At 46.6% G+C, this 16907-nt stretch overlaps 1 protein-coding gene across 7 annotated transcripts in view; it reads right to left on the reverse strand.

Annotated features, from left to right (window-relative positions):
- Nucleotides 1–1724: 1724 nt before the first annotated feature.
- SCUBE2 (signal peptide, CUB domain and EGF like domain containing 2) overlaps nucleotides 1725–16907 on the reverse strand; it is a 67724-nt gene continuing 52541 nt past the window's right edge. For 6 of the 7 annotated variants that reach the window (XM_082660439.1, XM_082660442.1, XM_082660441.1 and 3 more), the window contains 6 exons: nucleotides 15925–16092; nucleotides 15048–15209; nucleotides 11765–11962; nucleotides 10203–10355; nucleotides 6253–6332; nucleotides 1725–5583 (listed from right to left, as the gene is read on the reverse strand). In XM_082660439.1, coding sequence (XP_082516565.1) covers nucleotides 5431–5583; nucleotides 6253–6332; nucleotides 10203–10355; nucleotides 11765–11962; nucleotides 15048–15209; nucleotides 15925–16092 — 914 coding nt within the window. In that variant the 3' untranslated portion in view covers nucleotides 1725–5430. Of the gene's footprint in view, nucleotides 5584–6252; nucleotides 6333–10202; nucleotides 10356–11764; nucleotides 11963–15047; nucleotides 15210–15924; nucleotides 16093–16907 lie in introns of those variants that run through there. The other variant, XM_082660445.1, reaches the window with a different exon arrangement.

Consider the following 16907-nt stretch of genomic DNA (forward strand, 5'->3'; position numbering starts at 1 on the left):
GTGTGTGTGTGTGTCTTTGGACATGGATGTGATTCAGAGAATTGTTGATAGTTTGAAAGGACCTGAAGATCAATGACTTCTCACCTGGTCATTAGTCATTAGGCCAGGCAGAGGGAAGGAAAAGACCTAAACAGATACATTCCGAGGGCTGTTTGAAGCAACATGCAATCAGTTGTCAAACCACAGCCCTAGTCCCCAACATCCCATTGGTAACATTTTGTCTTGAATTATGAGCATTTAAGCTCCAAGGTTACTTAAGCTCCAAGGCCGTGGGATGACTGAAACACAGGTGGATTCCATTTACAACCACTAGGTGGCATCTGTTCTAGGAATTGCAAAATGGCTTGTTCACAAGCTGGAGCTTTCGTCATGCTGGCCTGAGCCAAACTGTCAAGTTCCTGCTGGGTGGGCAGAGGAACTTGCCAGGGCCAGTGCTGCCAGGCTTGGTTTAAGGAGCCAGTGCCCTGGGAGGGGGCTGGATTCATGATTCCAATGATGAGCTCACCCTATCTAGAGTAGCCGCTCCCTCCCACCACCTCCTCATACTCTTTTCACCCTTTTTAACTTTCTTTATAGCAGTTATCACACTTGACTTTACTATATGTTCGTTTATTTTCTGTCTCCCTCCACTAGAATCTAAACTCCACAAGAGCATTTTGCTCATTACAGGATCACCGGTTCCTCAATACCTAGCACTTGGTAAGCCCTCAGTAAACATGTTGTATAAATGAATGAATGAGCAAACACGTTAACAAAGAATTATTAGTAACTAAGGTCTGTAGTCCATTCCCCTAATGAGATACTCTGAAAACCAAGCAATGCTGAGTTATGATCATTGTTTATAGTAGGTGGGTTTAATTTGTATCCCTTTTATTCAGCTAGAGCAACCTGCCTGTGAATGAGTGGTTTCACTTTCTAAATCTGTTTCAATCCTGTGTTCCCTGGAAAGTGATCCCTGCTGTGATAGCTGTCAATCACAGGAGCAGCCTCGCTGGGCCATCAAGCCCCAGATGTTGGTCTCCTGTAGGCGGATCAGGACTGCCTGAACGGAGAAGGAAGCATGTTACCACAAATATCCAGGACACCCCTGAGCTGGGTTCACAAGCCCCTGGAGTAGATGACACAGGGAGGAAGCCTCTCCGAGGCTTCTAATTTCCTGTGGTTGGGCTCCTAGTGGCAACACCCAGGACCTGGATTTGGAGGCAGCTGATGGCTTGCCTAGCAAGAAGGCCACAGGTAACAAGGCTCCCTTGACTTGGTGAGGAACTGCTTTACTCCAGCCTCACCTAATCCACGTGCCTCCCAAATACTGACTAAGAGTAATGTAGACTTGGGTAAGGCTCCTGGGATCCATCCTCCCGCGTGAAAAGCAGCAGATATACTGACAGCCCCAGTAAGAGGCATGTCTTCTGAGTTAAGGAGGAGATCGAGGTGTGCAGGAGGGAGCCCAGGGTTTCCCGGTGCACAGGCCCACTGTCTGCAGTGGTCTGCAGTGGTGGGCAGCATGCAGCAGCCCTGGTGCCTCTTCCTGCAAAGATCCACAATTCCTTGCTCTGTGCGGTGCAGCTGCTGCCTTTCCCAAGTTTCCACATGACAATTATAAAATCACCTGCAAACCTAAATCCAGTGAGTGCCTACAGATGACACACTCAACAGCTCAGAGAATGATTCAGAGGAAGCAATCTTCCAAAGTGAAGATAATCATCCGTTAGTGTGAAAAGGCAAGCACTCTTTTATTAGCATTGGAAGCTCAAGGGAAACGTGGCTGAAGCCATAAAAGCAGCACTTCAGTAAATGGCTCAAGAACAATATCCACAGCTGGAGGGAAGGACATGTACAGATTCCTCTCCCACTCAGAGTTCTACCACAAAACTTGTTCTCGCGGAAGGAAGGCAAAGCTCAGCTCTGACCTCTTCCTGTTTACTTTATCAACAGCTCCCCCAGAGTTCAGAGTTGACTGGTCTTCTTTTATCTACCTACTTTTCCCAGGTGACCTCAACCCGTCTCATTCTTTATTCTGTGACATTAAAATTAATATTCCAGCTCCTGGGACTTCATAGAACCAGTTGCCTATTTGAAATCTTTATTTGGATACTAATAGTCATGTCATACTTAGAATGGCCAAAATTAAACTCTTGATCTTCTCTTCTTTTCCAGTGTCTTATCATTGCATAAGAAAGCACCCAAAGCCTAATGACTAAAACAACAATAATCATTGATTTTGCTCACAAGTCTGTCATTTTGGTACGGCTCAACGGGGACTGCTCAGTGAAGCATCAGCTGGAGAATCCATTTCTAAGGTTAGCTGGCAAGTTTTGCTAGCTGTCACCTGGGAGTCAGCTGGGTTGTGGGGAGGTGGGGAGGTGGGGAGGGCTTGGTTTCTCTTCACGAGCTGCTATGGCTTCCTCAAGGCATGGTGACAGAAGTCCCAGTGAGTTTCCCAAGGAGACGAAGTGGAAATTGCCAGTATCTTAAGTCCTGGGCCCAGGAACTAGTAAAATGTTACTTCTGCCATATAAGATTGGTTAATCAGTCACAGATCCCAGGTTCAAGGGGAGGGGCAAAAGGCCCCCAACTTTGCATGGAAGGAGCATCAAAGAATTTGTAGACAGGTTTTTAGATTGTCACATGTCCCAAACCTGCTCCTCCTGCAGTCTTCTCCATCTACCAGTTATTCAGACAACTAGGGGTCACCTTCAGTTGCTGTCCTTCCCTTCCCCTTCCACCCAATCACCAGCAAGTTCTGGTGACTCTCTCCCAAAACATGTCCAGAATCCTTCTGTTCTCTCCTCTCCACTACTCCCGCCTTACCCAGACAACCTCATCTCTCACTGGATGGCTGCTTGGTTGGTTGCAGTAGTTTGTTAACTGTTCTCTGCCTCCGTGCCTGCTTTCTAAAACCTATTCTTCATACAGTAACCAGAGCTATCTTTTAAAAACAGAAATCAGGTCACCTCACTCTTCTGTTTAAACCCCCTCCAAAAGCTGCACGACATATTTAGAATTAAACCCACAACCCTCATTCTGAATTCCAAAGCCCAGTGTGCTCTGACCCCTGTCCAGTTCCCTGGCCTCATCTCATACCACTTGCCTTCTCACTAGTCTATGATCCACACACACGCTTGTTGCTGCCTGATAGCCTTTGCACCTGGCTTTCCTCTATCTGGAATGTTCTTCCCCCGATTTGTCCAAGGCTGGTTCCTTCTTGCCATTTATTTTTCAGTTGAAATACCGTTTACCTAGAGAAACCTCCGCAATTCCCAAACCTAAAGAAGCCACACCATCATCTGTTATATTAACCTATTTTAATTTTCAACATAGCACTTACTACTAGTTGATACTTTCCGTGTTGATTTGTTCATTGTCTCCTCCCTCTAAAATGTAAACTCTAAAATGACAAGACCTTGTCTGTCCTGTCACTGTGCATCCCTAGGACCTAGAACAGTGCCTGGCAAAGAGCAGATGTTTGATAACTATTTACTGATTTAACAGGTAGCAACAGTAGCCCCTGCCATCCAGTCTTCCAACAGGACCACAGAGTCTCTCAGAGTGGTTGATGGGTATAGAGAGGAAGCTTCAGGAGGGCTTCAGTGGCTCATGCATGGCCCAGCTCCTGAAGGATGCTTCACAGAGACCAGGTTTATGCAGCCTCCTTCCAACCCCCAGTGTACTGCCATCCCTAGCCTTCTTGTGAAACCAGCAATACAGAATCAGACAGTCCTAAGGACAAAGTTACTAACATGCTTGGACGGGGTGGCGCAGTTCTGCTGCCATCGGTCAGGTCATTAACTCACATTGTATTATATTTGAATTTTCATCTTAGGGTCAGACTCAGAAATGTAAGCCAAGTTCCGGCATCACCAATTCCAAGTACTTGTATTAATGATTATTTTTTAAAACGAAGATGCTCAAATTTTTGAAGAGAGACTTAGAAATGGGTATTTAGGACCATCCAAATAAATTTTTTGAAGTTTGATTGGGCTTTTAAAAACTCAATGTTATTAATAGGTTAAAAAACAAAACATTGAGGTGAAAAGAGAATTCAACAATAAATGAAATAATCTTTGTTTTCTTCAAAAATGTTTGTTAATCTTTTTTTTCTTTTGGTACTTTGGTGTAGAGAATTGATTGTGTGCAGAGTTAGTTTGCTACTGAAATAAAACACTATGGTTGTGTGTAGTCAGCCCATTCATTAGGGAAATGGCAGCTTGTTTGATAGAAGTCTTTTTTATTCACTGTAATGAGATTTTTGCCTATAGATTTCAATTTTTAAAAATTCAATAATATTGAAAAATCAAATTCCTGTGGGAGAAAGTGACTGTGAGGTCCCACTGTGCCAAGAGAAAATGAGATGATTCTGCGGTACTAAGAGGCCGGGATTTGTGTGCTTCCGGCAGTGGGTGACCATTAAGGGCCTGAGACCACCCTGAGCCGTGCAGCCCGTGCCCCTGGACCCCAGTCAGGCTCTGAACTTGGCGAGAGGAAGGAAGGCAAACATGACAGGCTGGTCTGTACCACGTCGCACCTGGACCTCACACGCCCTGTGCTGGGAAGCCCACGGAGGAAGGAGAACCCTTGGCGGTATTGACTCGGGGTGTGTGAAATCTCCTTTTCATGATGGATGGATTCTCATCCATCGAGGAGATCACATCCTATCTGAACTCTCCAGGCTCTACTGCAGCACCCAGAAGAGTGCTGCCCTGAGGGCACAGCTGAAGGTGTAAGACAAGCACTGTGCATTTGCTCTGAGGTGGAAACTGGCAACAGGGAAGGCCATCGATAGGTCTACATTACGATGTCTGTGGAAGTGCTTAGTTTCTACCTTTTTATTTCTAATTCTTTCTGCTGTAAGTAATTTCTAGTGATCACTGCTTAGGACTCAAGCTTCTGGGATCAAACTTAGGTCACACAGGCTGGAGAAGGCTGTGGAGTCACCGAGTCCTCCCAGGTCCCGGGTGGGTAGATGATGCCTGGAGGACTCTCCCTCCCTCCCTCCCCCCTTTCCTGCTCTGCCTGGTTGGAGCCGACACCTGAATGCAGAGGGCTCCCTTAGGGAGGACTATGCTGGAAGAAGCTGAAGTCTCAGACAAGGCAGCCCCCTCAAGGAGGAGTGAGGACCAAGAAGGACACGTGCATCTCACCTGAGCTGACTGAAGTCCCGCTCAGCCAGCCCTTGACATATCCAAGACATGTGCCCACAGCAATGAGAAGCGAGTAAGACTCAAAGCCGTTCTCAGTCCACATCCACAATGCTGGGAAAGAAAAACCAAGTTCAATTTACCAAAATATCTGTATTATCTATAAAAATTGAACTCTAACCAGGCACTGCTACTAGAGGCAGCGTTATCTGGCTATGCTGGCTGCAGAAGCAGATCGCTGTGTTCCACCAGCCCACAGCCCAATGCTGTGCTGAGTGGCACGTGGGCAGGCTCATTTGTAAGGTCTCAGAAACCTGGACACTTTGGAACGGAGCAATCGGATGAAGGATCTTGGAAACATTTCCCGGGACTCCTGGGCTGTGTACTTGAAATAGTTCTGGGGGTGGGCCAGAACGTCAAACAGAGCCTTGATCAGTTTCTTATCCTGAAAAGAACAGAATTTTGTTACTGGGCCAAAATATTTTAACATTATGACATTTTGCCAATGGAACTATAATGTCCCACTGTTAGGCGGTAGGTTGATCAGCTGAAAAACGCTTTGTGAAAATTGTCTCCTCTGATTTTTATCTTTTTTAGTCCCAATTTTTGTTTCCTAAGTATCTATAAAGAGCACATATTACTTTTATTTTAAACATTTAATGTGTAAAAAACTGTTTTTCTAAACCACGTGGTAACTTTGGAATTTGGGGAATATTTGTAGCGTTAGTGATATGGCCAGTGTTTATTTATACTTATAAGTATCTAAAATTTGGTGGACTTCAGGCTGGAAGGATGAGCAAGGAGCCAAGAATCCTCAACTATCTGGAGAATGAACATGGAAACATGAGTTGCCGCTGGCTCGGATTTTCTGATAAACAAGTTTCCCTCTGCTCCTCCACACATTTCCAAACTAAAAAATACTACTTTATTTGACAACACTAAAAATGGCCCCTTGAGTTTTTTTTAAAAAAAACCTAAGTCTGGTGAAGATATAAAACTGACCTCAGCCCAGAGCAGGCTCAGCGTCTGAAAGGTAGCAAGAGGAAACCCTTCCTCGGTGGCGCCTGGCGAGCCCTGGGGGTGACTGCCGTGGCCACCTCGGGTGCATACTCACCTTCAGTATTTCCTGATGGTTCTCTGATGCGTAGAGCCTGCCATCTCGAACTATGTCTTCAATGAGTTCCTGGTAGTCCTCTGTTTGAATAAAGGACATATTTTGCATTTGTATGCTTTAGTTCTTTCCAGGCTGACTCTTTCATTTTTCAAATAAGGTTCTGAGAAATGCCCCTTCTGTAGCTGCCATCAGAACAATGACCTCTCTGATACTAAGAAGGCAATCAGAGAGAACTTCCACAGACTCACCCGCTACCTCCTCTCACCCACCAGCATCTGCATCCATCTCTCCTGTTCCTCCCTCAGATGAACCTCTGTATATCCAGCCAAGACCCATCCCTCCACTTTGCTTACCATGTTCTCTCACCAAATCAAGGACGTTGTTCCACTAATTCTGCCCTTCCTTTCCTACGTGATGAAATTTTCTCTCTGCTGGTCTTTCACACCAGCATGCAAACATGCTGTTGTGTCTCCAATGTTTTTTAAAAAAACCCTCTCTAGACCTCATTTCTCCCTCCAGCTTCCATCCCACGTCTCCGCTCCCCTTTGTAGCAAAACTCCTTGAAAGAATTGTCAGCACTCACTATCTCCAATTCGATTCCTTTCTTTCTCTCTCACACCCATTCCAGTCGACTCTGGCCCCCAGCACTCCTCCAAAACTGCTTGTTGGGGTCACCAGTGACCTTCATGCTGCTCAACTCTTAGTCCTCACCTTCCTTGATGCATTCAAAGTCTAGCCTATTTCCTACAGTCATAATTCAAATCAAGCATATGCAAAACACAATCTTTTTTCAATTCCAGGCAGAGAAGAATGTCTCTTTGTATGCATATTATGTGCAACAAATCCAAACAAATCATAAGAACATCACTGGAACTGTGTGGGAGAAAAAGTCTCTCCTGCTCAAGTGATGGGAAATGGAAATTCATAGGATAATACTCATAATTACTAATTTAATACATGTACAATATCGCTGGTCCTCTCTTCATGTGGTCTCTTTCTTCTTATCCTTTCATTTTCGTGAATACAAAATCTATAAAATATGAATGAGGGTACGTTTTCTTTTTTTTTAATCTTGAATTCCTCTACTGCAGAGTCTCTACCTCAGAGAATTAGCTCCTTTTGATGAGGAGTTCACCATTAGGAACGCTTGTCACTGTTCTAGAGAGCTGTTTGCCGCTATCCCAAATGTTTCCAAACCACCGTCTTTTTAAAAAATCTTTCCTCTGCTTTTAAGAACTACAGTGTTGGGCTTCCCAGTGTCGGGCACAGTGGTTAAGAATCCACCTGCCAATGCAGGAGACATGAGTTCAAGCCCTGGTCCGGGACGATCCCACATGCTGTGGAGCAACTAAGCCTGTGTGCCACAACTGCTGAGCCAGCACTCTAGAGCCCGCGAGCCACAACTACTGAGCCCGCATGCCACAGCTACTGAAGCCCGTGCGCCTAGAGCCCGTGCTCCGCAACAAGAGAAGCCACCGCAACGAGAAGCCTGCTCACCACAACGAAGAGTAGCCCCAGCTCACCGCAACTAGAGAAAAGCCCGCATGCAGCAACGAAGACCCAGTGTAGCCAAAACTAACTAACTAACTAAATTTATTAAAAAAAAAGAACTATTGTGTCTCCTCACTTGCTCCAACTGTCATGAGAAAAGCACTCCAGTGTTGTAGGTAAGAACTCAAGAGTCCCAAAGACCCCTGCAACTTTGTCCTGCTGTGCTCTCAGGCAGTTACTTAAATCTCTAAGCCAGAGTGGCCTCATCTGTAACATCAGGAGAGTCGTGTCCACTGCATGGGTGGCTGTGAGGAACGTGCCGTGTCAAGGGCACTTGGCATATGCCTGGTCCTCATAAGCTCAGCACATGTTAGCCGCAGCTACGGTGCTCCCTGCTCTCCAGGCCAGTGGGCTAGTCTGTAGCAGCCTCAGCTGCCCCTTCTCAATGTGACTGCTGTTCTTCTGGGCTTGGAACCAGATATCAAAACTGTCTGAAATATAGGTTGAAAGAAAAAATTAAATAGGCTCTGGTGAAGAGCTAAAAGGCTTCTGCACGGCCAAAACAGCAGTTTTCAACTATTTTCTGCTGTGACAGACACAATATTTTTTTAAATTGGGGTATTGCTGTTTAACAATGTTGTGTTAGTTTCTACTGTACAGCGAAGTGGAGTTCCCTGTGCTATACAGCAGGTTCTCATTAGTTATCTATGTTATACATATTAGTGTATATATGTCAATTCCAATCTCCCAGTTCATCCCACCTGCACCCTCTCTTCTCCCCTTGGTGTCCATACATTTCAGACACACTCTTGTGGGCCTAACCAGGGTTATATGTCATTTCCCCTGGTTCAAGCTACAACCCTTTGTTTGAATTAAAGAAAAAAATCAAGACGTTTTCATGTGTCACAGAGTTGAGAACAGCCTGACTGAAATGTGTGAACTTTGGTGACATTTGTTCTGGAGTCTCTGTGGCTTTTTGGCTCCTTCCTGATCCTAGATGGGGGAGGTTGTTGGCTGGCTGCCTTTGGGGAGATAAGATGCTCTGAATCCCAGCAGAGCCACCTGGGAGCCATGTGTGTCCACCTAGGAGTCTGAGACTAAGGGCCCTTGTCTTAGTGTTTGACATGGTTTCAGGCACCAGGATGATGATTCTAGAGTTTGTCACATGTTAGAAATAAACTATGTGAGGTGTTTTTAGGAACTCCATAGAATATCGTCTTTCCAAAACACCTACTTTTCACACCTGTCTGCCTAAAAACCTTCAGTGGCTCCCTTTAAGATTAGGTCCACCCTTCTGAGCTTGGCACTCGAGACTCTTCATAGCCTAACCCCACCTGCTTCTAATCTCATCTCTCACTGCTGAGCCCCATGCACCCTACCAACTGGCAAAATCATTAGTCCCCAACATGCCAGGTACTCCATCCTTTGACCTATGTCATTCCCTTTTCCTGAGTGTTCTTCCTCCCATTTATAAGAAAACTTACATATTCTTTCAAGACCCAAATCTCTTGAGACTTTGCTCTATTCTTTCCAAAAACCCATGCAAAATGAATGGCTGCCCCTTTTTCTGTCTCACACAGAGCCTTGTACATGCCCCGTTGTAGCATCTATGACACCATATTCTTTTTTGTATCTCTGTCACTAACCGTGTTGTCTCCAGCACCTCACCCAATACCTGGCATACTAGATGCTCATTAAATATTTGTGGCATGGATGAATGAATAAGTTCACGATGAACAGATAACTCTTCCCTGCTAGGTTATGAGGTCTTCCAGGACAAGGTCCAGTTCATTTTGTGTTCCTAGTCAATGTTTGTCACCGAAGTCTCAGAGCTTGGTAGGGCCCCAGGACTCACACAGGCCACCCCTTCGTTTAACAAGAAGAAAATGAAACCAGGGAAGTCATCTAACTTGCCCAAAGTTACACAGCAAGTTAGTGGCAGAGACAAGACCAGAACTCAGGTCTTTTTCCTCATTCCCTGGGATTCTATATAAAAAAAGCTGCAATTGTAGTAGGTTAATATTTATTGAGTATTTACTATGTGCCACACACGGCACCCAGTCCTTTATGGATTATCCTACTGAACTCTCACATTAAGTCTACGATTATCCTTATTTACACACTGAGAAAATGAAGCCTAGAGATGGTAAGTAACATCCACAACGTTGCAGAAGAGATTAAACCCAACCTGGCTGATGCCATCACCCATGTTCTGACCCACAAAACTATGCTCGCGTTCATTTACTTTCTAAAACATCTGTTCATCCTTGTAGTCAGTATCCCCAAATGCCTGTTTAAACCTTGGCACCTGTGAGTCAGCGATGTCCTTTCTCCGTATCCTGCCTGCCTTTCTGAGCATGCGTGCTTGTCAGCAGTCTACCAGCTGGCCCAGGAGTTGATTCTGTTCAGAGCAGAGAACCTTCTTATGCGTGCTGCAGCCTGAGCTTCACAGTGCTTACCATCGTACGTCACATATGGGACCTGGAACCCTCTGGCGCTGTTCCCTTCATTGGACTTAAACTGAATCCACAGCTTCTTGGATCTAGAGGTGAAGGCGATGGGGCGTTCGTAGGTCTGGCAGGTTTCATACGTTGTCACAGAATTGGACGAAGCTGCCAAGGGAAGTTGGAGGGGACGGGGTTCAAGACTCATCACTGAGCCTGCAGATAATAAACACTCATCTTTTCAAATCCTCACACCACAAAACAAGTTATGTACAAGGGCTCTTCAGGACCAGCTGAGTCCTCGTAAGGGCCACAGTCGTGACTGTGGGCCCCAGGGAAGGCTAACTGCAAGGCCCATGGCTGGCAAACGGCAGCAGCCCAGGGTGCAGCACTCACTGCAGGAGCTGAGGTCAGGGCTCTCACATTGCAGGGCCAACCTGCTGCAACCTGGTAATAATCTCCGCCATTCACTGCATGGTTCCTTAGACCAGGCAGTGTGCTCTGCACTTTATAGACTTTTATCTCACTTAGCCCCCACCCCCCAAACCCAGAGGAAGTTGGTGCAGTGGTTATCTCATTTACGGAGAAATTAATTACTTGCCCAGGATCACACAGCCAGTATGTGGAAAGATCAGGATTCAAACCCACACCTGACTCCAGACATTGTAACCACTAATAAGAATGGCGAATACTTAAGTAGTATGTGTCATTATTATTCTAAGTGCTTTACAAATAAAAATGCATTTATTCCTCATGATAACCCTATGAGGTAGCAACTATTATTATCCCCATTTTAACAGATGAGCACTCTGAGGCACAGAAAGTTCCCGAACGTATTCCCAAGATCATAGAACTAGTAAGAGGTGGAGCTGGGATTCAGATCCAGGCAGAGCCCCCTCATGACACTGCCTCTAAGCTGCGTTGGTGACGGTATCCTTTTATGGACACTGGGTCATGCATCAGGATGGGAGGCGGGTCCCTCCTGGCTGGACCACGCCCTTTGTCTTGGTCAGTCCCTAAGCCATGAGTTGCTTCCCAGGGTGAGGCAAGTGTCTGGGGTCCTGAAGCCAGCCCTGCATGAGCTTCACTGACACTCTGTGTCCTTGTGGAAGAGGGTTCCCAATGAGCACAGAGGGAAGACTGACCCGCAGGATCGCTTCCTCTAGGGTTCAACAGGAGGCCTCAACCTGTGGTTTTTGTCTAAATTTTGTTTTCTTGGCAAACTCTAGAAACTCATGTCCCATCTCTGTTCAAATAAGAGGTGGCATTCTAGGCCTGCTTCTCCCATTTAAAGCCAGGCATAACCAACAAGGACCTACTGTTTAGCACAGGGAACTATACTCAATACTATGTAATAACCTATAAGAGAAAAAAATCTGAAAAAGAATATATATACATATATATACACACACACATATATATGACTGAATCGCTGTGCTGTACACCTGAAACTTACATGATATTGTAAATGAACTATACTTCCATAAAAAATGTTTTAAATAATAAAGCCAGGCAGCGTGCCATCAGGCTTTCCAGCTGGCCTCAGAAGGGGAGAGGAGCAGACAGGTGAGACGCACCAGTTTTCCGCATCACCAGGTAGTCTCCACAGTCATCCTCTATGGGCAGGAAGATCTCAGGGACCACAATCAAGATGCGGCGCTTGGGGGGTGGGTTGATGGTCCAGGTACATTCTGTGTTGGCAGGGTAATTGCCTGGGTAGTTTGGGGATTCGATGTATCCAGTGAAATCACCTAGCTCCCCTCCACATCTTCTGTCTGGAAGAGGAAATGCCGTGAGTTACCAAGGCACAGCACAGCTGTCATAATGTCATGGTCAAAAAATAATAATAACAATGATGTCATGGCCAGCCCCCGCTTGGCTGAGGAGAACCCTATTGCCCCCGGAAATGACATCATCGCAGGAATGAGTCTGCCCTGTAGTGCCCACAGCCCCCACTGGGAGCCCGACTACATTAACTTCCCACACAGAGCCCACCCCTCTGGGTTCCCAGGGCATCATTTTCTCATTAACTTGAAGGCATTCAAGGTCAGGGACAGGTGTTTGTGAAACAAAAGGATAACTTTAGTTTTTACTGTTTTGTTTACAAAGTCCAAGTGCCAGGAGAATGCATGGCACAGAACTTGTAGGTCTGTCAAAATAGGGAGAATAGAGCTTACTGCTCAGCAAAGGATATTTGACCCTTTCCTAGAGATCTTTGATGAAGACATGACAGCCATACTCTTTCACTTTCCTCTCTGGTCAAGACCATGTTTTATTTTTAAGTGGGGAAGAGAATTCCATTCAGCTATCAGTCAGTATAGGTCATGCTGGATACTCACCTCTGGCACCAAAGGCAAGGAGCATACACTTGTGCGTACACACACACACACACACACACACACACACACACACACACCACCTCAGCCATACTTCACTCACTGAATCTCCATTCATCCAACAAATATTCTTGCCCTAAAGGAGCTTAATGTTTAAAACTGTCAGGTGAACCTGTTCAAGAGAAGATGTTGAAGGATAACCTTTGGCCTCTCTAGTTGTAACTGGGATTTATTATTCCCAGTAGGAAAAAAACACAAAAAAACCAAAAAAACAGCCTTTTGTTCCTGGAAGAGAAGAGGGAGAGGAGAGAGTCATGGAGTCAAGAAAACTGTCTCCGAGCCTGACCGGCTACCTGAGGAACTGTGCCATGCAGCTCCAAGGACCAGAGGTGGGAAGGCAAGGAAACATTTCATCTTGACGGGGAAAAGAATCTTCTTACACTGTGAACTTCCCAAGTGTAATCCACCAACAGACTAGGATATTATGAGCGGCAGTAAGCTTCTTGTTAAGGCACGGGGAGGGGGAAGGGTAAGCTGGGACGAAGTGAGAGCGTCGCATGGACTTATATATACTACCAAATGTAAAATAGATAGCTGGTGGGAAGCAGCCTCATAACACAGGGAGATCAGCTCGGTGCTTTGTGACCACCTAGAGGGGTGGGATAGAGAGGGTGGGAGGGAGGCGCAAGAGGGAGGAGATATGGGGATATATGTATATGTATAGCTGACTCACTTTGTTATAAAGCAGACACTAACACACCATTGCAAAGCAATTTTACTCCAATAAAGATGTTAAAAAAATTTTTTAATTTAACGAAAAAGAGACTAGACAGCTACTTGTGAGGATGTTGTTAAAAGGGCTTCGTTGGGATAGAGAGAAAACCAGATAAGCTTCCAGTCATAAATTCAAGTGATTCACTGCCCCCTTCAATCCCCTACTCTTCCAGTTTGGGGAGGCCTCTTGCTCCCCTACATTGCTGAACCAGCTGAGGTTGTCAGCTGGCCTTTACTAGAGAATTTTACACAATAGTTAAAAACAAAGAAGCAAACAAACCAAGTCCAAATAGCAAGTCCTTGAATGATTTACCTCCCCATTCCTACAGAATACAAACTAAGCTCCCTAGTCTGGCAGTCAAGACTGTCAATGAAAAAACGCTGGGCTTCCCTGGTGGCGCAGTGGTTAAGAATCCACCTGCCAATGCAGGGGACACGGCTTCGAGCCCTGGTCCAGGAAGATCCCACATGCCGCAGAGCAACTAAGCCCGTGCGCCACAACTACTGAGCCTGCGCTCTAGAGCCCACAAGCCACAACTACTGAGCCCATGCGCTGCACCTACTGAAGCCCCCGTGCTCTAGAGCCCGTGCTCCGCAACAAGAGAAGCCACCACAATGAGAAGCCCACACACTGCAACGAAGAGTAGCCCCCACTCACCTCAACTAGAGAAAGCCCGCGCACAGCAACGAAGACGTAACACAGCCAAAAATAATAAATAAATAAAAATAAGTAAAATTTAAAAAAAGAAAAAACGTTGCCTGCCATGTCAGTAAACAAAGGATGTTGCGACCATCAAGCCATCACACTGCAGCCACCCCAAATGATGCACCCTGAGGAGACTCAGGATGAGAAAGCACAGGATGCTGGCCCCAGATAGCTGAGGTGCAGATCAAAGGAACGATTTCAGTGAGCCCAGACTCTTGTATCTTCCCTTACACAGAAAAGCGCTAACTTCCTTACCTTGAGATATTGGGTCTTGTTTAATTAACAGTAATCTTGATGTTCCGACTACCTGGTCTTTGTTGCAAAAACTCATATATATCCTGGTTCCTCCCCTTCCTCTTTGGAGCAGTCCCTCAGAGCTATCAGAGAGGCTGTGTCCCGGGCTTAAGTTCTCAGTTTTGTGAGCCGAATAAAACATAACTCTCAACTTTTAGGTTGTGCTTTTTTTTTTTTTTCAGTCAACAAGGCTTCCTTTCTTGGTCTGCTTCAGACTCCCTGCAGCACATTCCATGATCAGGTCCAGGGGTCTCTTCCCATAAAGCCTTTCACCTTTCTGAGTCTGTGCTTCCTCCCAGCTGCTCTCTTGGGCGTGAAGTTCTTTCTCCCACTCTCCCCCAACTCTCCCCATCAAAACCTTTCCTCGTCTCTCCAGACAGAGGGAGTAGCTCTTTCCTCTGCAGTCCCGCAGCCTGTGCTGCTGCAGGGCCAGGTACTGATTCTGCTTGCATTGCCTGGCACATAACAGGTCCTCAAACAGTGCTTGTTGAACAGGGCTGAACTGACATTTTACCCTTGGGAGCAAATTACAGCAAGTACAGCCTGTGAATGTGCCTGGAGAAGTAGCCTGCACCAATACAGGTGAGTGCCTGCAGGTCCAGCACTGAGCTGCAGAGCCCTGAGGAGGGCTAACAACGGCTCCGCGGTCCTGAATGAACCAGGGACTCCTGCCAACTCGCACCCCCTAGGTGGACCCAGGTGCTTGCCCTCTTAATCAAGGACTGTGAAAAGCCTTAGAGAGAGACCTACTTTTACACTGGGTTATGTTTGTGGAGCCATCAAAGTCAGTCGTGGTATTTCCTGGGCAGGAAACACAATTATTCTTTCCAAATTCTGGCTGGTATGTTCCTGCTGGGCAGCGAATACATCGGTGAGTGGTGGTGTTGTAGAAATGTCCAGGTGAACATTGAACTGTAGGGGTGGGGGAAGGTGGAGAGAACGAAAAGAAAAAAAAAAAGACTTATTTTCATCAGATGTAACACTAAAGCTTTTGCAGTTTGGGACAGAAATGTCTATGCCCAAATAAGTACTGCTTTCCTACTACTCTGGGGCTAATCAACATTTAATTCCCTAAATAGCCAGCTTGGGTGCGACTTGTGACTCATGACACTGAGAAAAACACAAAGGGAACGAGGTATGGGTGTATCTTCTGAGTTCATTGTCCATGATGTCGTCGGGCGTGAATGCTCACAGCTCTGTCTTCATGCACAGCGGGCCTGGGAGCCTGGAGGGGCGCAGAGCTGACCCTGGGCTTGGGGCTGGGCTCCTGCAGAAGGCAGCGGGGTGAGGCTCTGGAGAAGGCGTAGGGCCTGTTCTGGAGTGGGGAACTCTAGGGAAGGGTGAGAAGCTAGAGGAGGCCTGGAAGCAAGGAGCAGAGGGAGCCTGTGGACTAAACCTGCCCATCTCCCCGGCTGTCTTGCAGTCAGCCCCGTTCGAAGGGGAGGACCATATCTAGGGAGTTCCTGTGCTCCCTGCACATCCAGCAGGGACGAATGGCCGTGGGGACCTGTCCTCCCTGCCACTGGGGCCCACACAGGGCACCTCGGCCGAGCTTGACTGGGGCTTTACCACGGTTCTCAAAAGGGGAAATTCAATTCCGGGAAGAGGCAAGCTGCCAAGTCCTCACCTCTGGTTTCACAGTCCTGGAAGGAAGTGGCTCCCAGGTGTTTGGTGAGGAGGCCTCCTCCACAGGGAAAGCAGGAAGTACGGCCAGCTTCAGGCTGGAATGTGCCCAGGGCACAGAGCTGGCAGGGTGCAAAGCCATCCGCGGAATATTCACCAGGTTGGCACAGACCTGGGGGGATCAATGACCTTAGGTGAGCAAGGCCCCTGGGCAGAGCCTTTCCCATCTCTCTGCAGATGAGATCAGAGAGATGTGGTCAGGCCTGTCACCCCATGCGGACCTCAGCTCCCACCTCAGTGAGAGAAACTTTGTCCAGCCCTGCTGCGGACACTGACGAGGTAGCATGTGGGTGCTGATGTTTACACACAGGGCTACACAGCACAGCGCAAAGATGGAGACAAGTGTGGACCCTTCTGGATTACGGAGCAGGCATGGGTAGGCTGCAGGCTTAGGACTACCCAGGGCCCAGGCAGCTGCTGCAGTGCAGGAGCCCCTAGAGAGAGGGTTCTCTGCCTGCAGTCCATGTGATAATTCGACCCAGAAGTACACCCTCACCCAGCTGATTACATCCTAGTGATATAAAGACTCTTCTGGTCACGGAAGAGTCTCCCCTTTTTACCAATTATATTTACTAAGTTACATCTCCTTATGCTAAGGCGTGTCCTGGCCTCCCTCAATTAGTGTACTAAATGCAACCGATCCAATCCACATTGACAGAGGGACCCAGAGGCGTTTATTGACTTTAAACACTGTACTTTATTATATTTTTTAAGTTTATGACAAGTATCACAGCCATAAACAAAAGGATTGCTAAAAGCACACATTCCTTAGGAATTGGCCTGGCATTGGCAAGATGCTATAAAAATCTGCCGTCTCTTATATTCCTAATCATCTCTCCTCTATTAATTTTCATGGTTTTCTTTCTACCCATAAGGTACAGATATAATGGCATTTAACAAACACACCTGAGGGAGGAGTCTGGCGTC

This window comes from Grampus griseus (genome assembly GCF_964374135.1).
Source record: "Grampus griseus genome assembly, chromosome: 8".
In the NCBI taxonomy this organism is placed as follows: Eukaryota; Metazoa; Chordata; class Mammalia; order Artiodactyla; family Delphinidae; genus Grampus; species Grampus griseus.